Below are 26,633 nucleotides of genomic sequence, written 5' to 3' on the forward strand. Positions count from 1 at the left end.
GGAGTACCTTTGGTTAAGTCAAAGTTCAAAATAATCTGTATTCATCTTATGGGACCTTGGTGCAGCCCCAAGCTGTTGCTCCTCCCCCTTTAAGACAAATTTCTTAGGTTTAAACAGCAGGTGGGTGGGGCTTCTGTGCATGAAACCATATTCAGATTAACCTCTCTTTATGACCTCACAGAGAGCACCAAGTAGAATAAACTGTTAGAAACCGAGTGTTTAGAGCTATTTGAAGCCTGAGCTTTCCACTCACAGAGATTACATGTGCATATGCTGCCCTCATTATTTAAAAATCTGGCCATGTTTAATGGGAATCCACCATTTTTACAATAAAAAACAGCATAAGGATCCACTTTGTGATGGAAAAGTAGCTCCTGAAATGCTGTACTATATCTTTAATGGTGTAATGGACCCTGTCTTTGAACATGTCCTCACACCTTCACACTTCTGAGATTACTTACTGCGAGGTCACAGCGGTCCATGGAGAAATTTCCTCTCCTCTTCCCATCCTCGTCTTCAGGGATTTGTCATCTGATTTAAAGCATCGTCAGCTTGTCAGCTTTTACAACCGTTCCCATCCCAGGGAGCGAGGAGAGCAGCTAGTTTTTCTCATATAGCAAGATTTAAAAAGTGAGGGGTAAATTTACGACATGGGCTGCTAAGAGAAGCTGTTGGATACACAGCACTGACATGTTGACGGTTGAATAATCAGCTCTGGGATTATCTCAGCAGTGACAGCACAGTGCAAAAGAAAAGGAAAAAAAATCAATGTTCTTTTCCATCAACACTGTTTTTGCTTCTCCCTGGCTTTCGAGTCACCCGTCTCCCCCCAGACACTATTCCCTCTGCCTGCAGAATAGCAATCTGCTGCGGTGACACAGCCGATGAGTCAGGAGGCCGTGAATTAAAATTATCGTCTGACTTCATCTCACCCAGCGAGCGTGCCGTCGCAGGTGAGAGCGGTCGTGGTGATGCTCTTACAGCTTTCTTTTGTGTCCAAATGGAGACGTCTGACATTGACGAATAATTATAGTTTCCTGATGTTTTGAGGGTCACTCCAAAAATCAATCAGTCCCTCCCACCCGACTGCCTCAGAACTGCAGCTTCGATTCAATGATGTCATGCAAAGATTTTACCTTCGTTCCAGGACTCATTTCTGAGTTACACGCCCTCAAAGTACACAGGGTGGGTTGAAATTTGGTGCTTTTTATCGCACTTTGTATCAAGAAAAGAAATCCACGTGACCTTTACAAGGCTAAAAAATACATTTAAGCTCTGATGATCAGTTTTTACTCCAACTTAAAAAAAAGATTCTTGCGTCAGATTGTGTCTCTTTATCAGCAGACAAATTTTGAACAGTATCATGGGATATATCATGTCCACACATACATAGGTATTTTGGTAAATGTAGATTTAAATGCATTTTGTACACACGTAAACAGCATTTTGATTGTATGAAAACTGTGCTTTTACCACAGCTTATGCCAGTGTTTAACTCAGTGTTTAAATCTGAGATTTTGTCTCCCAACGTCAACATGATGACCATTATTTTCATTTTTATGTCAGACTGTGTGCTGTTGTTGTTTGTTGGCATTTGGTTGTCCAACATTTCCTCACAGTTAGTTTTTTTCTTTGCATTTTTATTTGAATCGGGATATTTTTAACAAACAATCTCACTTTTAATAAAGTCCTGTGTATGTGTGAATGTTACCATGGTTTCAATAATGTCCATGATGTAGAGGAACAACAACAAACATTGGTTTTTCCATAATTGATTGGAGACAACTTCAAAAAGTGCATTATGTCATCATGTATGGTAGGTAGGGTAGGTGGTCAAAACACATTACTGTGTAGCATATAAAGATTTTGATACCAGCCTCATCTTCTAACCAAACAGTTTTATAATATAATCATGTTTAGTGAGTTTAGCCTGTGATTTCACCTTGAATCACTTTTTGAGACCAGCTTCTTTGGTTGATTTTGAATGTGATCTTCAAATTTGGCTTTAAAGACATAAACCTTTGAATCAAAGAGCACATGGAAGCCACATTTTCTCCTGTTGTGTTAATTTAAGTACATGTCATTTAGTGATTAACTAGGCCTTAATTCACCCTGGAGTAATTTGCTTTTTTACTGTCACGTTTTTCTTATACACGTGTGATTACATTTGCAAAGCTGTGGTCTTCCTTTAACACACTTCACAACATCATACAAAGGACTGTGATGAATATTACTGACTCCTAATAGACAGCATCGTTCTCTGGTGATTGATTTTGGATTTTAAAACGCCAGTTTAGGGTTTTTTTTGCATTTTGAATATTTTTTAAATCCTCCAATTACCCTGCACTAACAGCTGACTGTAGCCCACAGAGAGCCTGATCAGGTCAAGAGTAGCTGTTTTTACAGCCTTTACCACAACAAACGAAAGAAAAATTTCCATGATCATTCACTTACATTTCCCACTGCAGAAATAAAACATCTAAACACCATCAACGAGTCATTACTTTTTTAAAAGCACACTTAAGTCTCGTTGATATCTTCTCGACAGGCTGTTTTCTTTAACCTTTTTCTGTCTAAAGGAGGTAATAAAAGCACAAGCCGATACTCACACCTATTCATAACCCTAACCCTAACCCTCATTAATTTCAAACTGCATCTGAGCCACAGCTGCACGTTTCTCCGTGCTAACGCCTGCTCTGCTTTCCTTTCGTGCTGCATTCATGGACGTGGGATAAACTGGAAGCCAATTTTTGAGCGTCTAAATTCGATTTTTTAAAATAAGTATTCATCTCAGCTCATTTTTGTAGCTAACACTGATGTATTACGTGCCGCGGCTATAGCGCCCTCTGGTGGAAACATAATTAGTAGTTGCGTTTGCAGCTTGATTTAGACTTCTGTGTGGAGTCTTTGCTGGTAGCTGAGCTACCAGATTTTTAAGTCCTTTTGGGAGTGTCCCTAAGAGGATTGTGGACCCCCTATTGTTCCACTACCTAACCACACGAGCCAAGGTGTGAAAACGGGTGTGGGTCACAACCAGCCAAGGTTTCAGGTGAACCCATTGTGAGACCTAGCCCCACCCTATTATGTGACTTACTAAGATCAAATCTCAAAACTGGATTATAGATACAGACAGTTGGTGTCGTAAACCGCCCCCTCTGTTCAAAGATGGTCGTTCACAGTGGACATAAATGGCTTCTTTCTGTGAACAGTGGCATCCTCGAAAGAGTGACCTTTGTCCTTCAGATGCAGATATACAGCTGAGCCTTGTCGTGTCGAGGTGGCTCTTCTAAGTGGCTGTTTGGACTCTCTAATGTAGAAGCCTGAGCACTCCTCACTACCCTGTACAGCATACACTACGTTGTTAAGTTTGTTTTTGCGAGTTTTGTATTGGGGATGAACCAGTTTTTGTCTGATTGTGTGGCTGGGTCTGAAGTAGACTGGGATGTCGTGTTTGAAGAAGACTCTCCTGAGTTTCTCTGATAAACCACTACATAAGGGATGACAACATTGTTCCGTTTGTCCTTCTGATTCTCCCTAGTTAGTGTCTGATCTTATTTTCTGTGCATTTTCATGATTAGGGCCACTCCGCTTAAAAATCTGGGACTCTCCACCAATTTCTCCCGGAACTGAAGAAGCTTCTTGGACAAGAGGTGAAATGTCTTCAAGAAACTTAAAGAGGTCCAGATGCCTTTCTCCTCAAACTACAATGACCTGGATGACTGACAATAGGATGGATAGTTTGTTTTTATGCTAAAAGTTCAGTATGTAGCACACAAAATTGCAATAAATATATTTTTTTAGTTTTAAAAATATTTTAAAATTACATTTAAAAAAATATAGCTTAAACATGCACTATAAAATGTCTGAACTTTTTTGTGCTACCCACCATATGTATTTTATTTATAGCCTATAGCACATTTCATTAACAGAAGTTGACCCAAGTGTTTTAGAGACAGGCACATTCCAGGTCTCCAAAAAAACAGTTTCAAAATAGATGAAAAGCTGAAATGTTGTTTTATTCTATTAACTAATTATTATGGAAAATACAAATCTCACTGATTTAGTGGTCTGTAAAAAGTGCCTTTATAGGTTAAACGTATTGATAATGGTATCGGCGATTTATACAAAAATTTGCAGTATTGTAAACCACTACTGTTGACAGTTTTACATCTGAATTTTAATTCGGTCTAACGTGTAAATTCCTGCAATCCGGGAAGGCGTCACTGACGCTCTGTGCTCTGATTGGAGGTCAGAGGCGGTGGGCGGGGCCGCCGGCCGAGTGCGGAGACAATAGAGAGGGGCTCGGGAGACAGACCACGGCGGATGCACGGTGACAGACAGCAGCCGGTCCCCGCAGAGCCTTCACTCCCAGCCGGTCTCCTGAGTCGCTGAAGGATCCGAACGTTGTCTGAATGGACTGACAGCTTCCAGCACTTTGTCAACGGTAGGAGAAGATTTCGTTTTTCTCCCAGTAAAACCAGTTAACAGCTTACGAAACGCTGCTCGGTGTGTCTTTTCAAGCATTTAAAGCTCAGATTCAGCTTGAAAGTGATGCCTCACTGCTCTGAGGCAAAAGCACAACACTCCACGGCTGTTGTGTGTCTATGCACGGGCACTATATTGGGCTTTGCACTCTGAAAACAATGTATTCTAAATATACAGCTGTAAATCTAAAACAAAGTTCACCCAACCTGAGCAGAACAATAGAGCTGCTGTGAAGCTATTGTCACAGAGCTACAATCTCTGGTATTGACTTTCCTCCCTCTACATTTACAGAGCAGATTTCTCGCCACAGACATGCTCATGTGCTGCACGCTGTCATGGATATAATGCATGCACGCTTTGTGTCTGCAGATCACATCCATAGTTGATCTCTTTGTGCTGCAGTTTTTATGTCTGAGTGTCTGTAAACAGTGTTACTGACTCCAGATCTGCATCAGGGATACAGACATGGGGATTTATGGTGTTAATGGAAGGTGATTAATCATCAGACGTGGTTCTGGTTCTGACATTTTAGATTTTTTTTTTCATGCAAAAATTGGACAGGCTTGCTAAACCCTAAGAATTCAGCATCTCAGATGACAAAGGTTCACCAGTGTGTTGACTTTGATGCTGATGCTTATCGGTATTTTCGTGCAAAGTTTATTTTTTGTCTGCATCCTCCCTGCTGAGGGCTCCTTCATCGCCTCGCTCTGGCTCCCATAAATCCATCGAGTTTAGAGGAATCTGAAACTTTGTGGGATTAATAGCCACGTCTTGTTACTAGTAGTGGATATATAATTGGCTGCAGCTCAACACGAGACGCCAAACTGCTTAAAAAATAATTTACGCCTACTTTCACAAGCATAGCCTCAATCATATGTCCAAATATAAACAAAGGGACACTTTTGGTGACGCTGATTTTACCTGTAAAACGCTAGCGTGCTGCTAACTCAAGCTGATTGGTCGCTTAAAGGTTTACAGGACACGCTCCCTCACCTTTTGCAAACGAAACACTGAAGCGGCTGGCTGGCACTTGGAGATGATTGAAATGGAAGTGGCGGTGATTCGTGGTGCTGTCGCAGAAAGGAATTTTGCGACAATCGAATCCCTAAAATTGTCTCTTTTGTCTCAGCTTCTTCTGTCCGAAGCACGATGAAAGCCCCCTGTGGAACCTGAAGTCCAGAGCGCAGGAGTTCTTGAGTGCCAGTTCCACACCTTCATCCACTCATGGGCTACAAGCTGCTTCTTTCATGTCGCTTTTAGCTTCTCAGATGACAGGATTTCTTCTTTCTGGTTTTGTTTGTATGTTTGTACAGACAAACACAAACACAACCAACACCCTTATTCAGGGCGTTATTAAACCTCTTATGGGTATTGATAAAACTATTTAAGGTTTCATTGACAAAGTAGCCCCACGTGAATGAGCTTTGAGTGTTTGTGTTGTTACAACAAGGACTTTAAAACATGGATGTAGTCACTGCCATAGATTTTTGGACTTCACACTTATTTGGAGCCAGAATATTGAGATAAGAGTGCAGAGTGCATACATCAGCTAAACCTGGTGAGCTTTCATAGCAAACTACAAACATAAACCTGAGCGCTAGCATTCAGACACAGATGGTGAATAAAACACTAGATTTTCTTTTCACAGAAACTGCAGCATAAACTTCCTGGATGGCCTGCACCACACAGCCCATAATATTTTATTTCACAGAAATATTTGTTAGTTCAGCCCTGCAGAGGAGACGTGAAAATAAAACCATGCACATCTCCTCGGCAGGCAGGAGGAAGACGGTTAGAGAATGTGAGATTAAATCAGACAAAGAGTGTACCGCTGCCTTCTGTTGCGTGGGGATCGCAGCAGCCGAAATGCTTTGGCAGTAAAGGAGAGCGCCCAGTGATGCGCTGCTGAGCGCGCAGGGACAAAGCCTCAGTGTTCGCAGGCGATGTAGGTCGAGCCGGTTAAAGCCGGCTGCTTTGATGTGCTGCACAGCTCCGTGAGCGCCGTGGGAGCGGACGGCCGAGCCTCGCCGGAGGCCGCCGCACAAGAGGACGCTGAACTCCAGCGCTGTGACGGCTGGCGTGATGCAATCTGACTTCTGCAAACATTTCCAGAGGGACGAGCTGCTCACGGGGCAGAAGTAATCTCTCCGGTTTTGTTGCTTCTCAGTGAGCAGATTTAAAGAACAACAGTTCACACGTTAACATTAGATCAGTGGCGGTGAGCTGAATGACTGAGGATGGAGCTGAAAGGCCAACAACAACCAGCACAGAGAGGGGAAGAGTCAGCACTTTCCAGGGCTGATAAAGGGATAAGTCCGAGGGAGGATGAAAACTCTTTAGCTTTAGTAATATTTCTGTATGATTTCAAACTGATCTCACCCATACTTTTTGTGGCATCACTGAAGTAGACATCTGGTCTTTACTGATGTCTGAAGGTGCCGAGGATGTGGTTTGTACATCTTTCAGTCAGTAGGTACTCGTCTTCCAAATGACTCTTTACTCGTTGTGTAAAATGTAGCAGACCTGGACATGTGCAATTGTTATGAGATGATCAGTGCTGTTTGGAGTTTTAGCCAAGAGGCAAGAAAATCTGCAGTTTCACTAGCAACCACTTGAGGCTTCTCTAAAAGTGAGTCAATCCCCACAGACCCCACGTAAATGTCCAAAATCATCCATGTTCTAATGTCAACGAGCAAAGAGCAAAATGCAGAGTCCAGAACCCAATTAGTGATAACCACAGTGGTTACATCTGTCTTTTATAAATAGTGTGTGGTTTTAGCTCATAGCTGTCAGGTGTGGGTCTTTATATTATTCCTTTTGTCATAACCAAAAGCTGAAATGATTATTTCAGGATTTTATATACAACAAAAGAAATGTAGTAAATCCTCAGATTAGAGAAACTGAAACCAGGTGATAAGTTGACATTTTTAGAAGCAGTGTCATTTATTAGTTATGTAAGTGGTTGGTCATCTTTTCAGTAATTATAATATGTATTAGGGCAGGGCAATATGGCCAAAAACATTTATCACGATATATATTTGAAAATTTGCGATAACTATATAACTGACGATATAATGCATGTGAGACTCCACAACTTTAAACTTAAAAGAGCTTATACACACACAATACGGTAACATTATGTTGAAGCACAGTACGTATCACTCCGCGAGGCTACAGTAGCTGTAATGCTCCGACAATCCATCAAGCTGTGCGGCTTCGTAGCTTAGCAAAGTCGTACTGAAACATTTTTTTGACAGATTTTTAAGCGCCGCGTACCAAATTAAATCGGTTCGGTAATAACGGCGGCCCGCTAGCATGCTCTACCAAAAAATGTGCTTTGGTGTGTATCTGACGGACGAAAGCCAAACCAGTTCGACTGAAGTTGCAACATTTTTACAAACAAATTCTGGATCATCCGTTTCATTCAACGATCCACTTTCGCCCTTCTCATTCTCCGTCGCCGCCATGCTCTTTCTGCCATGTGCGCATGAAAACAAAGGCACTGCGCATGCGCGTTTTACCCATATTCTATCGCGATATTTGATTTTCTTATCATTGCCTAACATTGTATCGATATTACCGTGAACGGTATCTATATAGTAGCAAGAACCCACTGTACACACGGTTTTTGCCATGCCCACAGGGCTCGTTTGCTGTGCTTATGTATTCAAAAAATTTATGTATCATGTTATTCTTTATATCTTCAATATAGAGTCAGATGGCAAAAATGTCTTTTTACAAATGAAATTTGTTCCTAGATTTGTGTTAGAGGAAATCTTGACACGTTGTGATGGGTATTTTTGTTTGAGCTGCAGATAACCTGACAATCACTTCCTTATTTAAATAATCAGTTATTGTCGCGTTAAAAATGTTTTTATGAAGTGTTGTTCATCATCTGCCCTGGTGAGATCTTCTCTGGGTGGAATAGGTGATAATGAAACTGTCATTCTTCTGCTCTAAAAAGAAGAATTGAGATTTTTAAAAGCTGTGACATTCACAGTGTCTCACAGCAATAATTCATGTTTATCTTTTGTTACCAAAAGCCCAAACTCCCAGATTACTCCGTTTACAGTCATACCTGACAGAAGCAAGTCGACATGCTTAGCGTGAACCATCAAATGTATGGCATTTGTTCCTAAAATAGTCAATTTATGGCAATAAAAAGCTTACAGGTTGTGAACTGAGAGGAAGGGTCATCAGTAATGGCAAAAAGTCACCATTTTCTTACACTGATTGGCTGTTTTCTTTTAGTTGATTGATTGGACCTGTCGGTTCACAGAGTTCAGTGGACTCAGCTTGACAGACAATGACTGATGACCAACAGCAACCAGAAGACATTTCAGCCCATTAGAGCTCAAACTGAAGCTTTTTTGTAGCATTAATAAAATATACGGTAAACACAAGAAAAGCCCAAGGCTGCTGCTAATGATTGCTTGCGTTATTGATCACTGTAAAGACTTTAGTTATTCTGTCTGTTGAGAAAAGGCTCAAGGAGACGGCCTAAAATGTATTTTTAAAAATAAATTTTTTGGTCACCCCAAACATACTTTGGTCACTGTGAAATAGCTATAGGCAGTGGCAGAAAAACTAAACTGTTGTTGTTGTTTTTCAAAATGGCACATTATTAATCACCTTCTCCTTAAGTGAAGCCATTATTCTCTTTATGGAAAGCTTTTTATGCCTATTTTAAGTACATTAGCTCAGACAGTTAAGCTGCCAGACTGTCGCATCTCAAATCCCACGTGTTTCGTCTGGTCCTGGATTCTGAACATTGCAAGACCGAGGTTATTATCAGTCATTCTGTCAGGGTTCATGCTCTCTGCTTGTGCTGGTAAATACCAAACATTTCGTTTTGAGAACTTGAGTTTGTCTTCAGATTGTCTTCTATTTTTTTGTCTTTAAAGTGGAACAAGGTCCTCCATTAAAAAGGCTTGTAAAGCTTTACTCAGAACACATAATAAGAGCTTTGACACCTTAAAAAGCAGATAATTTGGTATTTTTGTTTTTGTGCTTGATCTCTCTCCAAACAAAGAATAAAACTATAAAAAATACTGACACATGCTATTCCTCAACCTCCTAGTAGATGCACCTATCGTATAAATGTGAAAATCTGTGGTGATGTTTAAAAAGAAATTGACCTTTTAGTAGCTGCATCTACGGTATGAATGTTGAAATCCTGCATGATCTGGGTCCCGAGTTATCACATTGACAAACTTGGGTGTTCACGCTGCCTGAAAGATATGTCAAGGACTTTAGAACTGGGCACTTTCAGTGTAGTCACACTAGTTAGCGATTAGAAGTCAGCCATTGCTAAATTCTCATAGAGAACTGGCAAAACAATGTGAGAGATATGGATATTCATCAGAAACAACCAAAATAAAGAAAATACACCTCTAAACCTATTTAGAAATCTTTGAAAAGAGAACGCCTGGCGTCAGATGGAGGCAGCCTCTGGTGTGCTGTTGAGACTGTTACCAAGTCATCACCAAAGAATCCACCAGGGATGGGCTTCGCCAATCACTAATTAACCAACCAGTCATCCAACTTTATTATAGGCCTCTGTAGCATCAGTTATATCGGAAGTGGAGGATATCTCGTTACTGAACGAAAAGTTAACTGAAAGCTTTTTAAAAAATTCAGCGAGACTTTACTTTATCACTTAGTTGTGGTTATTTGTTTGTCATAGGCTAACAAACAATCAGATCAAGTATTTTTCCAAAGTATTTTTTTTTTCTTGTTTCTTAATATTTTTTTTTTAAATGTCTACCTTTTTTCCCCCCCAATAAGATTCCAAGATTAATTCCACCAGATGGTTGTGAGTAACAAACCATCTGCTGCGACATATTAATAAGCTACATGATGGTATTGCTCTTCTTTAATTTAACAACAGATTTAATTTCTTCCTGTCACCATATTATTGGCTAAATAGACCTGCTCATTGGTGCTTCCATCAGATCTTTTTCTTCTTCCATGTTCTAATCCACTTTTTAAAAACTCATGGTGGGATTTAGATTGGGATTATTTTATGAATTGTTACTTTGACAGCAGTCAGAATCCTTCACATGCTCTCCAGATAGGATTAAAGTCACTGACTGTAGCAGGAAATATTAAAATCCCCCTCTAGCATAAATCCCATACACTTTAATGCTCCACTTAGGCAAAGAGTATTTTAGAGATGAAGGCTAACATCAAACCTGTAACATACCCACTGCGCTAAGTGGGTTTATGTTCTGTACTTGTAACTGCTTTATTTAGCATGTTAGCATGCTAACATTTATTGATATAACGTGCACATGGGGCTGATGTGAGTCTTAATAGAACTGCAGGCTTTTTCTTCAATAGATTAGAATTATTCAAACTTCCAAAAACGGAATAGTTTGTACAACGAAGTTTAGAAGAATAAGACAAATCTTTATTTATTCATTTATTACATTTACTATAGTAGTGCAGTTCAAAGGCCCTGAGTAATAGTGAACGATAACATTTGGAGAAAGTCTTACAAAACTGAGAAATTATCACCAAAAGTTCTTGTTTTATGTTCTCAACTTCAGAGTTGGAGGAGTAACCAACAGGTATTTATCCACTTGTGTTGGAGTGACATAAATTTCAGCACCACAGGGGGAGCACAAGGTGGACATCGATAGTCCTGACAGTTTTTGGCACTCAATGACACCTCACCTCCAACCGACCGTGGCAGATGGCCGCCCCTCCCTGTTCCTGGTTCTGCCAGATGTTTCTTCCTGTTAAAAGGGAGTTTGTCCTTGCCACTTTCGCCAAAGTCCTTGTCTCATAGGGCTTAGTCTGATTGTTGGGGTTTCTCTGTGTTATTCTAGGGTCTTTACCATCGGCGTAACTTTGTGTTGAACATTGGGGGGGGTCAAGATGTCTGTCTAAATAAATAAACAAATCTAGCTAAATTCCCAAATGATTAAACATGCAACTATTTTGCTGGTAATACCTGAAATGAGTAAAGAAAATCAACAGCCTATATATGCAAGATAATTCATAATTTTATTGGGGGGGTTATTTTGGTTGAGTCGGATAATTGGGGGGGGGGGTCATAACCCCCCTGGAAATTATGCCTCTGGTCTTTACCTTACAATATTTAGCACCTTGCGGCAACTGTTGTTGTTATTTGGTGCTAGATAAAGAAAACTGAATTACATTGAACGTTGCAGACTTATAAAAACGAATCTCTGCTCAGATAAACATATAAATTGTACTAGTGGAGCTCAAAGTAAAGCAAAAACCAAAAACCTAAGAGGTCCTAAAGGTTAATAACTGTAGATATGTGTAGCGGTGCGCTTTCAAAAAAATGTTCTTGCTCTTTTGAGTGTACTGGGTACAAAAAGAAAACCACTGTGGTGGTTTATGTTATAATTGTTAGTAAATACCTTGAAATCTTTAAATGTATAAGACATAAAAGATTCTTCAGACTGTGAAGGAGGTCATCTAAAGCTCAGGGGTCTTTTCAAGTGTTTGGCCTGTTCGTTTAGTGTGTTTGAGCACAAATGTTAACCTTATGTGAACAGTCAGCAGCTCAGCAAAGGCGTTAGGATTCATCCTACAGACATCCTGGATATGTGCACCAAATTTCATTCCAGCCCATCAATAGCTGGAGAAATCTGGAGAAAGTCATGATGCTGCTGTTTCACCAGACGTTCACGAAGCAGACATCAGTTCTTCTTTTGTCTTTTATGTCCAAATCATCCCTGAATAGGTCATTTTTTTTCCCCTCTTGTTTTTGGAAACTCTCTGAGGTATGAAAGATTTTTGTCGGGAGGAAGGCATAGAGTAAGATGGCAGCCTTTGTTCATAAATATTTTTTCAGCCTGGTGACGCATTGATTTCACATTACAAATGATTAATTGGGTGCCGATGTTTTGCAAGTCGATGCTGGCCTGAACACACACGAGGTGGCAGAGGCTGTTTTTCCTGCGGCACCGGGAGACCATTACTCAGCACTTCTGTCGAGTTTGTCAGGTTTACTCATCGTCACAGCGGCAATACTATTCTTCTTGTAAGTGATCAGTGGTCTCCTCGGATTACTCTTTAGATTACACCTTAGAAAACACAGAAGGAAGCTTCTGACTTTGTCTTTGGCTCAGGTTTTGTGGATCTTTGAGTTCAGGAACAAATCCTAAAACGAAGAAGAAATTTCAGCTTTAAATCTGTCCCTATGCAAACTAAATGTACCTATGGACTCAAACATCAACCATGTGTCCCAGTTAAAACTCTGGCACTCTCTACAAGCTCCAGCATTCCCAGCATTGAAACCAGACCCTTCAATAAATGTAGTCGGTTTGTTTTACTGTGAACGAGACATTATTAGAAACAAGAGTGTGACATTTTGGCAGTCCAAGAGAAGCTCGAGTTCTGCAGGGAACCGCTAGAAACACAAAGCATCGTCAGGCTGTAGCCATGGCAGCTGTGCCACCTTGCTGCTGCTGTTGCTGCAGGAAAATCAAAGGTCATTAAAACTCACAGCTTTCTGACTCTGTGCCACTCCAGCTTTCCATCAACAGGCGCTCTCACCGTTGGACTGCACCCACCTGCCAAGCGGCGCAAAAGACAGGTAACCTTATCAGGGCATAACAGACGTAAAGCAGACTGGTTGAATTCCAGCCGGGCTTTGTTTACCGACTGAAAGAATGATGGGAAGGCGGTCTCGCGCCGCTCATCAGAGGCAGACATGGCTCCTTGATGCCCTTGGGGGAGCAGTTACCCCTTAGACTTAGCGGGAGCGCCGGGAGCTGCAGCTAAAAAACGTTACACCTAATTAGCGGTGGTTGTGACTCCTTTCATCTCCGGGCTGTTTGATAGGACTTCAGTGTGAGAGCACGTGAGGAAGTGTTCACGCCCGGATAGCAGGAAGACACCGAGGGTGAAACATAATTAATGCATATATGTCAAAGTTGCTATGGTTAGGTAAACGTAATGATAGAAAGTAAATGGATGGTGAGTTCTCTGCTTGATCTGACAACAAAATGCGTCTTTTGTAGAAGACCAGCATTCATATTTGGTCATTTGGTGACATCATTCGACTTGTTGTTGCCAGGTTTTAGTTTTCTAAATTCTCACAAAGTTTCTAGGAAATCAGCAGACCTGAATTAATGAATCATTGAGCCCAGAAATCAAGTACATGATTTAATTAACATGATTTTTTTTTCTTCTTAAATTTTAGTGGGCTAATTTTTAGTGAAAATACAAAGGAGGTGACTTTAATGTTTATTGCTAGTATTGCTCCCATGAGCAGTACTAGCTAACAGTATAATGGAGGATTATGGATAATAGAGTCCAGTAATCTAAAGTCAAGACAAAGTCCAGAAAAGGACAAAAACTAACAGTATAAAGCATAGATAAGAGCAGTTTTCCCAAAAATTAGATTACTGTGGTGGGTTTTTGTTGTTTTGGTTCTTTTGTCTGATGCAAGCTTGTACATGGAGTACTTGAGATGAGGTGAGATGCTTCGTTCTCTTTGTGCATCTGGTCTCGTGTTCATTTACTGGGCCCTCGCTCTGACCCTGTGAACTGTACTGCTGGCTGAGCAGAAAAACTGTGCAAGAAAACGGCCATTATTTTGAAAAGGGCTTGAATTTTAATTAAAAATCTACCTACGTATCTAGCATGTAAAATTGAGATGCCCGAGTGTGTCTGTTTGCAGCTCTAAACACTCTCTGGCTGTCTCATCCTTTCTGTGCTTTATTGACCTTGTCAGAGGGATGCTGAGAGGACCGGTGATAGACAGCCAGTTGGCTCCTTTGGGTTCAGCTGAGTCCTCATTTTTATCAGCTTGTCGTACTTTAATGCTCAGCACATACTGTTTATTTCGAGGGCCATTTCCATCCTCCGCTGTCACTCCAACACAGCCGAGCTCACGGCTTCCTTTCACTGTTTTTTAACGCAGTGTTTTCAGCATGTCAGGGTTTCAGTTTTGAACATGTCAGTCCTGCTTTATTTAGCAGTAACAGAGGTTCTGAAGAAACAACAAGCACAGTTAAATACTACATTTTGTTCAAAGCACAGCCAGACTTATACTGTTAGCTTAAAAATTCAAGATATTCATCACTGATGTCAGTTTGAGTTTTTCTGTGTGTAACAGATTGATGCATTACTGAGATTTGGAGGCAAAGACATAAAACATAGTTGTGTAAGATGTAAGTAGGCTATGAGACTAAATTCACACCAAAAGTAAAATGTTGCTGTAACAATACTGTTTGATAATAAATTTCATACAGTTGGAAAGCCTGTTTATTTCCCCTTGAACGGTGCCGCATATGTACCCACAGCTGCTGCTCAACCCACAGTCATGGGTTGAGCAGCAGAGTTGAGTATGTGGGTTGAGCCCATGGAAAAACTTGCCAAAAATCGTGTTCTGTTCTCAACTCTTGTTCGGTGTCGTTTATATGATTGGACAATTGAAAGCTGAAGAAACGAGACACGTTACATGAAAAGTTCTATTCATGTAACAAACAACTCGGTGGAACATGGAAGAACCCGACTCACCTACAAACACTCAACGTTTACGCTGAGCGGTCAGTGCAAACCGGAAACGGAGACCTTCAAAGGCTCAACTTTCAAAGTAAGTTGCGCCTTTTGAGTCATGCTCACAGGATGACTTTTACTTTGAAGGTAAATGGTCTGTTTTTACAGTTTCACTACCACTTGGTGAGCAGTTGCAGACAAGTCGGCGTCTTTCAAAAATGAACAGAAAAAAAAATATGACATTAAATTCTCAGAAAAACATTTTTTCCTGTGGGTTGTTGTTGTGTTTTTTTTTTTTTGTTTTTTTTTTGTTTTTTGTTTGTTTGTTTTTTTTCCACAATAAAAACCACCCTGTGAAGCAGCAGGAAGTGTTGGGTTAATAAAGGCTGTTGTTTAATCCAGCTTGAGTACACTGCAAACACTGAAGCTGAGATCAGTGACATTAAAAAAAAAAATAAACGTCCCGGTTCACGTGCTGCATTTGTTTCAGTAAAGTAAATCTGCATTAATAGGCTTTTATTTACTCAAATCACAGTTTTACTCTCACTGTGTTTTTTCCAAGCGGACCATACTCTGTTGTTGTTTGGGTTCATTGTTTTCACACGCGTTACTTGAGTTTCTCGTACACATTTCCCCATCGTGCACACTCACACTGTAGATGGGAGCCAAGTGGGGACAGATGGACCCGAAACACAGGATGTGGCTAGCATCCCGTCTCCTTCAACACTTTCTCATCCCTGTTAATGAGACATGGTGCAATTCTGCTGGGCCATCAGGGCTGTGAAGTCTCCGCATTCATCCAGAGATCTGAAGTGTTGCTTGGCTCCCCTCGGCAGCAGAAGGAGCCGGAAGGCGAGACAGATTTGCTGAGTGAATGGCAGCAGACGTGACGGAGAAGAAACACGTCAGTTCGGAATTAGACGTTCGTTAATGTGGAAAGATCGTTAATCAGCTGCAGAGGATCAGCCCTACAAATAGTAACACTTCTCTGCTCTCAGGGATGGACTCGTTCAATTAATTTTCTTCATTTTCTTTCATCAGTCAGCATCAGGACGTTGTGCCGGGGTTATATCGCCTATCTCACCCAAAGCTATTCAACTTGGATGTCTTTGCACAAGGTTAACAAAAAAGTTTGCTGCTCGGCGACTGAAGTTCTAGTTTTATTTAACACAAATAGAATAAAGTAGAAACAGAACTTCGGTGCAGGGAGATTTTCTGTTTTAACCTTGTGGCTGTAGTAATGACACGTGGTGCTTTTTCCATTATCAGTATTATCTATACAAAGCTAGTTATGTAAGAGTTAAAACCCTTTATAATCTAAAGCAAATGTCCTAAAATATTATTAGAGAACCAGATAATTAGATCATTTTTTTTAAACAAACACTTGGCAACTAAGAACTACCTTTTAACAGGAAGGAGAGACATCTATATCATCTATATAAACATTTTAATCTTGCAAGGATGCTAATTTACCTTCATTTACCAAACTTGCATCATTTTGTGTCTTTTGTATACTGAATGTAATACAACGTGAATTTGTGTCTGATGCATTATTTGTGCCAATTTTAGTTTCTGTTTAGACTTTGAAGGTAACTGAGCTGTGTGAATAACGAACCTCTTTCTGCATCTGCATATATTAAATGGGCTTTGATAGAAAAATTCCCACCTTTTGTTCTTCGATTATGCTCTCTTTATTGCTATGAGGAGCTGTGATCTTAGAAACTATATTTTCTCAAAGTAAGAACACAGTGTAAAGATTACATAACGGTTCACTGGCCTGGACTCAAAGCGTTTTCACTTTCCCTTTGATACCAGTACAGTACACACATGCAGTACAAGATATGCTTTGCAAAGCAGTGGTGTATAGTTTAGGAATGCAGCCATGGGTGGATAAGTTCCCTCACAGTAAACCTCGTCTTCCTTCCTGCTCTCCAGGAAAATCCATCTCCAGACCAGCCCTCGGCCCCCCTTGCCCCGTCCCTTTAACCAATATGAACTCCTTGCCTCATGGCTCCCGCGCCTCCATCGACATCCTGGAGGAGCTCCAGCTGATTGCTGCACAGAATCTGGAAAAACTGGACATCAACAAGTACTATGAGATCATCCGTGAGCTGGGAAAGGGCACCTATGGAAAGGTGGACCTGGTCATCCACAAAATCAGAGGTATTAACTGTGGCTGCTACTGTAAAGAACAAAAAATTGTATTAATATCTACAGAACAAACCAAAATAAACAACTGGTTGATGCAAGTTTACCACATTTCAAACAAGACAAACATAAAATCCTGGTGGCTATAAATTTTAAAGAAATCACTTTAAATATAATTTCGACTAATAAATGTTTCTGTTTTTTTTTTTTTTTTTTTTTATATATTAAGTAAATTTTTGCATTCTTACCATAAAACACGACCATATTGGTAGTAACAGTGAAACATGGAAGAACAGGTTGTTGGGGGGGGGGGGGGTTCCTGTCAACAGACTCTAAATGGCAAAGTATCTGAATTTTTATTTATTTTGTTTTCCAAAATACAAATTGCATAGAGCACAAGGAAAAGCTTTTAAATGGTGTACCCATGTTGGTACTCTGGGCAGCTGCCTGTAGTGATCAAGTAACTCAGTGTCATTTTAAAACAAATCCATTTACAATAATTTTTAAGACAAATTAATAATGTAAAGGTTTTTGTTTGTTTTCTTGCTCTTGGGGTTAATAGTCAGTTGTACTTGCATTTATTAACTTCTTGGTATTTTTGTCTAAATTTTATTGAACAAAAATACCAAAAGCTTTTCAATAAATAAAAATAACAAAACAGTAAATGGAATATATTTGAATTTCCTAATTCAAATGGCTTTTTAGTTTGGGATCTGCATTAGCATTAACTTCATGATGTAGCGTCAATTAAATAAATTATCATTAGTTTCATTGGCTAGCTAGCTGTAGCTAATAAATGCCATGATGGTTGTTTTTAGCCAGAAAGATGGCTATGATCTTTTTTCCATGTAAGTAAATTTCCTCCTTTTTTTCACATCTGTTTCATCCTCATCTTGCATAAGAGGAAAAATGAACCAGAAGGTAAAGCCCATGAAGACAGTTTTCTTTTTGAAATTCAGATCCATCGCTTCTTCTGGGGAGAGGAGATTTTCTGAGAAATTCATTTGCCCACAAAATAAGCAGATCTGCAGGGTTGCACTTGCAGGAAATGAGATGTTGTCCTCATTTGTGGCCCTGTTTTGTGACTCAGAGTAATAACACAGTCTAATATGAAAGCAGCTCTCGAGTCAGATGACGGCGTGTTTGTGAAGGTAAAGTACTTCTGCTCACGACTGAAGTGTTTACTTTCAAAAAAGCCAAATTGGAGGTACTGGAGGTCGCTTTCTTGCAGGGATTTTTAGCCCAGGTCGAGATCCAAACTGCCTCAATTCACCACTTAACTGACTGAAAATCTGTTTAACCTTTTCACATTAAAATCCAAATTGTTGCCCATCTGTTCTCAGCCTCTTAATAGTCTTTTTTTTTTTTTTTTTTTTTATGGAGTCACAAAGCCTCTGCTTCACTGCCTATTTCAAGTAGCAGCAGACTCTTGGAGTGACAAATGGTGACCTTTTCAAGCCATTTGAGGTGTGCCGTTAATGGATTTATAAAAAATGTTATATACCTTTTGGTTTCATAATTTGGTAGTGAACCGCCAGCTTCTTCCCAGAGCCGTTAATAAGTGTAGCTTAAATTATCTGACCTTCAGTGTGGAGCAGAAAATCAGGCTACCTGTGGAAATGGATGGACTGAAGGTATAACATTTAACCTTTTTACTTTCTTTTTTTAAATGAACAAACTCAAGTGTTTCATCCCCAGATGTTTCTGCGACATGTGTAGAACTTGCGAGTTTTTTTTATCCCTTTAGCGACATTTTAAGCAGTCACATGCAGTCTGAAATGCATTTTGTATTTCGAAGTTAAAACTCAATTAAAACCTTAAAAGGTTGTTTTCACAATATCTTATTAATTCAATTCAAATGTCTGTTTCTCTTTGTCATCCTTTTTGATGAATTTGAAATTTGAGTATGTCAATCATTGTTTTTATTTTTCTGTATTTCGTATGTATAAGTACTGATGGTGTAAATGAATCTGTGATATGTCAAAGCTTGTTAATTTAATCTTATCACAATAGCAAAGTTCTGACAGTTTACCAAAGTGGATCGTTAAAAATTTTATTCATTTATTCTTTTTTTTGTTCTTTATTTTATTTTTTTAGATCAAACTTTGAGCAGTTAAAGTCAAATGAGATAAAAATACGGTAACACGGCCAATCAGAGTAGAAGTGGTTGGTTTCAGTGAAAGGATGAAGTGATGGCTGCACAAGTATAAAATAAATAAGGATTATTTTGAACTGGATGTATCTGGAAATGTGTAACTGATGCCAGTTATGAATTATTTACTTATAATTTTAATCACAGTTAAATAACATTAGACATAATAGTCTAATAAAGTCTTAAAAAATGTTTTTCTATCAGTGGTTTGAGATTTGAATAATATGGCAAATTCTATTAACATTATTTTCTATGTATTATTATAATATTTATTTTCAAAAATGTGCTAGCTATATTGGACTGACTCACTTACATAGATTGAATAGTAAAGTATGTAAGCAGAGATTCAAAATGAGAAGGTATATTTCAGTGTGATAGTGACAAACTAGAAACTTAGATTAGGTTATAGAACATCTGTTTTTTAAATCGCCAGTTGCCAAAACAATAGGTTTATATTTACATGAGCAGTATATTTACCTGATGATGAGTTTGTTGTTATGTAAAACTGTAAGTAAGTCACAGTTTCAGAGGAAAACAACCCCAACATCTTTGATGTTTTGTTCAGGGACTCGATTGTTCAGTGGGGTAGATTTATTTCGCCCTAAATATAGGTTATATTTAGTTTCTGCTCTAAAACTCTCAGTCGTAGCTCAACAGGAATCAGCCGAGTCTCCCTGAACAGATGTTGTTTATTTTTGCAGCTTAGCCATCAGGATCTTTTACAAAGCAACTAAATTCCCATATAAACATGATGAAAAGGAAGCTGCATTTATTATACTTCAGTCCTGTAGTAATGTTACTAGACAACCTGCTGGTTATTGGGTTTGGTGTTCACTGCAATTAAACATCTGCAAACCCATTTAAAGTGAAATAAAAAGGGTATTTTTTTTTTAAAGTCTAGTAACATTTTCTCTTATCAAAGTAATGAAATAATACACTGCAAACAAGAACACATTTTTATGTTTAAGCTAGCACTTTATCATATTTAACTGCTGTTTGAGTTCTTATCAATTCATTTACTTCCTTCAAATGCATCAGGATAGGTTGGCAGAGTAAAAGGATGGACGGTGCTTGTGAAAGACCTCCAGTGGACATCTTTGTAAATATGACTCTTTAAATTATTTTAGATATGATGGAAAGACCTTTGAGAAAATGTTCATTCTCTCAAATAGCTGTTTCATGGATCATGACAATCTCACGAACTGTGGTTAGATTCTGTTGATCTTTTCTGTACAGTCTGTGGTGGCACAAAGTGTTGCTACCAAGAATACCTTTTAATTTATTTCTTTTTAAACCGTGTCACCGACTAACAGAAAATCCCCCTCGACCTTTCTAAAGTGGCTGGATGCTGTAAGAAGCACAAAGCACTTTAGGATAGCTGATCCGGTGGTATTGGAGAAGTCTCTGCTGACACGCTGCCTGTTGGAGGGGAAATTATAAGCAGACATGGCAGCCGTCCAGGTTATTGTCTGGGGGGTTTTCCCCTCAGCGTTCAGATTATCAGATTAGTCCTGGGAATTCATGTCCCCTCGGTGCTTCTCTTGTTCTCGGCCACTGAGCGGAGGTGAGGCGGCTGAAGACAACGTGCTGTCGTGCAAGTTTTACATTACATTTCCATCTGTAAACGACGCTTTCTGCAAAACTTTAAACATGAAAGCAGCGTCATCCTGCTCACACAGTGCAAATATAACTACTGCAGCAGAGGATTTTAAATACTTAAAGCATAAATCATCAGGATTTGACTCTGTCGAGATTTTAATTATTCATCAAATTGTTTTAATTAAGTTTCTTGGAAGCAATTAGACAGCTGTGAAATAAATCCCTAAACACTTTAATGGGGTGCAAAAGAACAAGAAAGGAGGAGTGAGACTGGAGGTTATGTAACCGGTCCTGTCCTCGTTTTCAGGCACGAAAATGGCGCTAAAGTTTCTGAAGAAAAAGACCACCAAGCTGAAGAGCTTCCTGAGAGAGTACAGCATCTCCCTCTACCTGTCGCCCTGCCCGTTCATCATCAACATGTACGGGATCGCCTTCGAAACCGACGACTACTACATCTTTGCTCAGGAGTACGCGCAGGCGGGAGATCTGTTTGACATCATCCCTCCACAGGTGAGAGCTTAGCCATTCCTGTAGTTTAACAAATAAGCTGCTCCAAATCCTAAGGAGCCAGGTCAGGCGTTTCAGACATGTCCGACTGGGAGGAGATGCCGGGCAGACCCAAGTTGTATTGAGAACACCTCAATATTCCCCTGGAAGAGTGAGAAGCACAGCAGGGGTGGCCGACTGCTGCCGACACGATCCAGACCTGGATAAGAAATCTGAGTGGATGGATGGTTTCTATATTTGATGTAGGTTTATTCAAATAATCCAGATGATTATCCCTTAATCCTCCTTGAAACTGAAAAGCCCCAGCTGCATACATGCTGCAAATTACACATTGGCATTCAGTCCCGACAGCGCTCGGGGTCCTCTTTTTGTGCCAAAACACGAAAATTCACGGACTAAAATGTAAAGCATTATTAAAATAAAAGGCCGTCAGAGAGAAATATTTTATGTGTTTGCTAAAGAGGTTTTTATAGTGCCAAGACCTAAATGAGACTACCTTAAAAAGACATTCTGTAAATTCCCGTCTGTAGTTAACGAACCTTACACCCTGCAAACAGAATCCAGTGAATCCATCAGTATGAATTTATGTCCAGAATATCTGTTTTGTATTGAAAACTGATGGTAAAAACTGGCCCGTCTGTACTTTATGCTGGTCTATTGTGTCCCGGGAAATAGTATAAAAGATGTAGATGCCGTGACGTCACGTTTTGCCTCGAAATGAGTGTTCTTGTCGTCAGCAGCCAGCACTCTGCTTCCTGTTTACACTGGCCAAACATGAGCCCAGTGTAAAAGGTCACTATGATGAGCATTTACATAGATGTGTTTGTATAAAGGGAGATTATATCTAAAACTGTGTTAAAGAGCTTTTACCACAGTTAATGGGGATTTAATCTAACGTGACCTACTGTTAATATAGTAGATCGCAGGAAGTGCAGATGTTATCTTGAGGGGAAAAGGAAACGCAAGCACCACCTTTATTGTGTCATCTACAACTGGTTTCATGTTTTTCTATGAGTTATGTAATGTTCAGTTCCCAAAACACAATGTGGGCAGCTTCTCAGGAAGCATGGCGCCGGTAAGAAAGTGGTAAGTATGAGGTTTGTTAAAGCAAGATTCCGATCCTCTGAACTTTGTCCCATTTATATGGACCTAAACTTCAGTTTCATGTACACGACCTTCTCCTACTCCTCTTGTTCTCTGTTCAGGTGGGACTTCCTGAGGCGGTGGCGAAGCGCTGCGTGCACCAGGTAGCCATTGCTCTTGACTACCTGCACTGCAAGAAGCTGGTGCATCGTGACATCAAACCCGAGAACGTCCTCATTTTTGACCGAGAGTGCAGAAAGGTTAAGCTGTCAGACTTCGGCATGACACGACGCGCCGGATCACCAGTGAAGCGCGTGAGCGGAACCATCCCGTACACGGCACCGGAGCTGTGCGACACTTCCCGACATGAGGGGTTCTGCGTGGATTACAGCACAGACGTGTGGGCATTCGGGGTGCTGCTCTTCTGCATGCTGACAGGAAACTTCCCCTGGGAGAAGGCCATGCCCAATGATGCCTTCTACGAGGAGTTTGTCCGCTGGCAACGCCGTCGGACCGCCGCCGTGCCGTCGCAGTGGCGCCGCTTCACCGATGAAGCCTTGCGAATGTTTCGTAGGCTCCTTTCCATCGAGCAGGATCGCCGCTGCTCTGTCAAAGAAGTCTTCAGTTACTTCAACCAGTGCTGGATGCTGGATACCGAGAACGGGAACTGTAATGGCAGCAGCGGGGCTTTGGCGAGTAGCGCGCCTCCTCTGGACATCAGCTCATCGTCATCAGAAGAGGACGTACTCGTGGACAGACTGAAGCAACAGAGCCTGTCGCCTGCCTGCATGGCGGCAAAGGGAGGGATCATGATGGACACCCAGTACTCCTCCATGTCCACCAACAGCTCGCCGTCCTCCACCGGCAGCTACGAGCGAGTCAACAGAGAGAACAACGAAAGAGGGCGCATCCTGGTGACCACGCCCATTGAGATCTGCGTGTAGAGACGGCGCAGCGCTGCCTTCGTGCTACCTGCTCACGCGTGTGTGCTGACGAAAAAGATTTCTCCGAGCGGGAGAAAGAGGTGCGGCGAGCGATGTTTGGCATCGGGAAACGAACGACAGTCTGACGTATGTTGTAGCTTTGTCGTGGATTTGCTCATTTCTGATGAAGATGAACTCTGAGGAAATGACCCGCGACACTCACACAGCTGTAGCTTCCTGTGTGTGGTTTCAGTTACAGGATTAAAAAAAAAAAAAAAAAACCAAGAAAAGCTGAGGACAGGAAAACAAAGAAAAGCAAACATAATCCACAAGCAATAGGTTAAAAAAATAAAGAAAGAAAAGAGAAACTGAAGAAGACGACGAACATGGTTTGTGTGTAACGAGACCGTGACTTTGTGTTTAACGTGCTAGTTATGTTCACATTTGGTAGATTTGTTCATGTAAAGCGTTTTTTATTTGAAGTTAATTTATTTATTTATGTCACATAAATTTATTTAGTATTTATTTTATCAAGTGGGACCACAGAGCTGAAGATTGTTTTGTTCTTTTTTTTTTTCCCCTATGAGAAATAAAAAAATTAATTTTCAGCTACAACAAAAAGAAGAATTGTAGAAGCAGGTGGATTTTCCAGGCCAATGAAAACGTTCACCACAAGGTGGCAGTGTGGTGAATGTTTTTGCATTCTATTTGTTTTTTTTAAATTATTATTATTTTGTATTTTGTTGAAAGACTCCTTCAAATCAAAAATTTTCTTGTCTCGAGTCCCCCCCCAACACAAATGAGCTAAGACTAGCTTAAATAACATTGAAATAGCTCGTGTTAGCAGGATGCTACACTGGCTTACTGCATCACTTTGTGGTTCAAAGTGGTATTACATTAAAGTACCGCCTTGTTTAAACAGTACAAAGACGGCTTGGACATTATGCCGTAGCTGTTTTTCTGTTCGTCCAATTCTTTTGGTTTTAATTTTAGAAGCTTTTAATGTGTTTCTACAAAATTACCTTAAAGTGGCCATGATGTTGTGACCGCTCATAGAATATTTAAGGTTTTGTTTTTGTTTTGTTTTTTTCCCCCATGTTTTCTCATGATTCCCAACAAGCTGTACAGTAGTCAACTTTAGCCTACCCCCATTATTTTGAAGTAATCTAAATGCACACTTTTTATGGTCTGTCAAAGATTATCTGCTAATATTATCAAATAACTACTAAAAAAAATTCTAAACAGTTTTTCTAGTTGCATGGTGCGAAAATGGAAAACTACCCTTTCATTGAACAGTTGGTTATTCTGCGATATGTTTGGACTGTTTTGGGGGGGCGGGGCGGGGCGGGGATAAGATGTCACCAAAGCTGTTCAGGTAAAAGAGCAGATTTGGTATTTGGTGATACTATAAGTTGTCTTCTTTTTTTAGTATTGGTTTAATAAAAAAAACAAACAAACAAACTGTAAACGCTGAAAATGTGACAGGAGACACAAAATGCTTCTTATACCCCTTTTTTCTTTTGTAAAGTATTGCATGGAGTAACGTTACTGTGGTGAAAATTTGCTAAAATAAAACTCTGAATTAAAAGACTTGTAATTATTAAATACATTTATAAAGAGTAATCAGCAGATCTTACCTGAGGCAAACTGATCCCAGCGAGAGGATAGACTAAGCTTTTTGAGACGTTACTGAAATGATTGAGCAGCTGGAAAAGGGGCCCCAGGTACCTTTTTGGAGCAAAACCTGGAAGGGGAACTTCTGGGTCAAGCCTTAGCCCATGGATCCACCAACCAATAGGGGACCCACTTTGCTTTATAACCAGACAGGCAGCCAAAGGCAAAAAAAAAAAAGGCTTGATAGAACCTACTTCCGATGTGTAGACTGGTCCGAGGAGTCTGGAACTTCCCATCTTTGGTAGGAAAGGAGCCCAAGCTAGTTCAGTAGATGGAGTGGTGCCAACTAGATATCACTGTTGGATAGAGAGCTCTATAATTGTCATAGGAGACAACACCACCTCAACAGCTCCTTTGGAAACAAGACTGTCCAATGCCTGGTTTTACTGGAGGTTTCTTCCCGTTTAACCTCCTAGGACCTGGTGTCCATATGTGTGGACGACACATTTTGGGTTGTCTCGACCAAAATACCAAATTTTGCTCTACAAGTGCCTGACATCCACTTACGAGGACATTATACTGCCACTGTTCCATCGAGATTTAAAACGAATGTCCTCATATGTGGATCTCATTTTTCTCTGAAACAAAAATCAGGTATATATTAAAAAAAAAAAAAAAAATCAGATAATTCTTAGTTTTCACATTCATCAGGTCCCAATCAGCCCAAACGGCAAAGAGAAACTAAATCATGCCATGAAAGATTTTGGGTCTTAGGAGGTTAAAGGGAGTTTTTCCTTACCACTGTTGCCAAAGCGCTTGCTCATACAGGGCATCTGATTGTTTTATCTTTATTATTGTGGGGCCTCTACTTTGCAATATACGTTTTCTGAAAACTGAATTGAAAAAGAGGGCTCTGCTCTGAGGTGTTTACAGATGGCTGAAACTACAACTAGCAGTAAAGTTACAATCAGAGACCACACTTATGCAATCACTGGTGACCAACAGTTGGCTACAACACAATGCAGGATGAGTGCATCACATTGATTTATGTGGACGTAAATTAATCAAAGCCCAGCTGCCCCACAGAACAAACTCCTTTCGGCTATTTCTGTCAGTGACCTTGACCTTACCCAGATCACAGGTTAAGGAAGGAACACTGACCAACTGGTCAAGCGACCAGTTCACCTCTTCACCACGAGTGTCTAGCACGTCCCTTTTCTCCCCAACATTGAGGGTTTAATCCCAGACTCTGATTTACCAATGACAGCAGGAAGTCTTTCTGTGTTTTAATGTGATGTCTGTGGTTTTTTATTCAGCAGATGAAACCTTGTGCAGTGATTCCAGCTCATACTCTCCCCTCTCTGATCATTAAAAAAATGAAAACTGTCAATCAGAGTTGGCGCTGGATTTTTCTCTGCTCGGCTTTGAAGCAACTGCAAGCTAGATACTGTCGTTTCATTTGATCAAACTGTGGCTGTATCAGCACATGCATTACTGCTTCAGTGGTTGAAAGCACACTACAGTGTTATTTTTAAGCCTTAGATCAAGCTTTGCTATAAGTCGGTCACATAGTTATGCCCCAATTAACTCATAACGCCCTGCGAAGCTGTAAAAGCACTGAGCCATGTTTGAGGCTT

At 40.3% G+C, this 26,633-nt stretch overlaps 1 protein-coding gene across 1 annotated transcript; it reads left to right on the forward strand.

Annotated features, from left to right (window-relative positions):
* Positions 1-4,286: 4,286 nt before the first annotated feature.
* Positions 4,287-24,977, forward strand: unm_sa1261 (un-named sa1261). The gene is made up of 4 exons (XM_085404709.1): positions 4,287-4,444; positions 16,906-17,133; positions 21,177-21,379; positions 22,582-24,977. Exons 2-4 carry the CDS (start codon positions 16,962-16,964, stop codon positions 23,401-23,403), a joined length of 1,197 nt encoding a protein of 398 aa, XP_085260835.1. The 5' UTR covers positions 4,287-4,444; positions 16,906-16,961; the 3' UTR covers positions 23,404-24,977.
* The last annotated feature ends 1,656 nt before the right edge of the window (positions 24,978-26,633 follow it).

The sequence above is a fragment of the Rhamphochromis longiceps genome, linkage group LG4 (genome assembly GCF_057381845.1).
Source record: "Rhamphochromis longiceps isolate RC_006_pf linkage group LG4, R_longiceps_female_GT1.1, whole genome shotgun sequence".
Lineage (NCBI taxonomy): Eukaryota > Metazoa > Chordata > Actinopteri > Cichliformes > Cichlidae > Rhamphochromis > Rhamphochromis longiceps.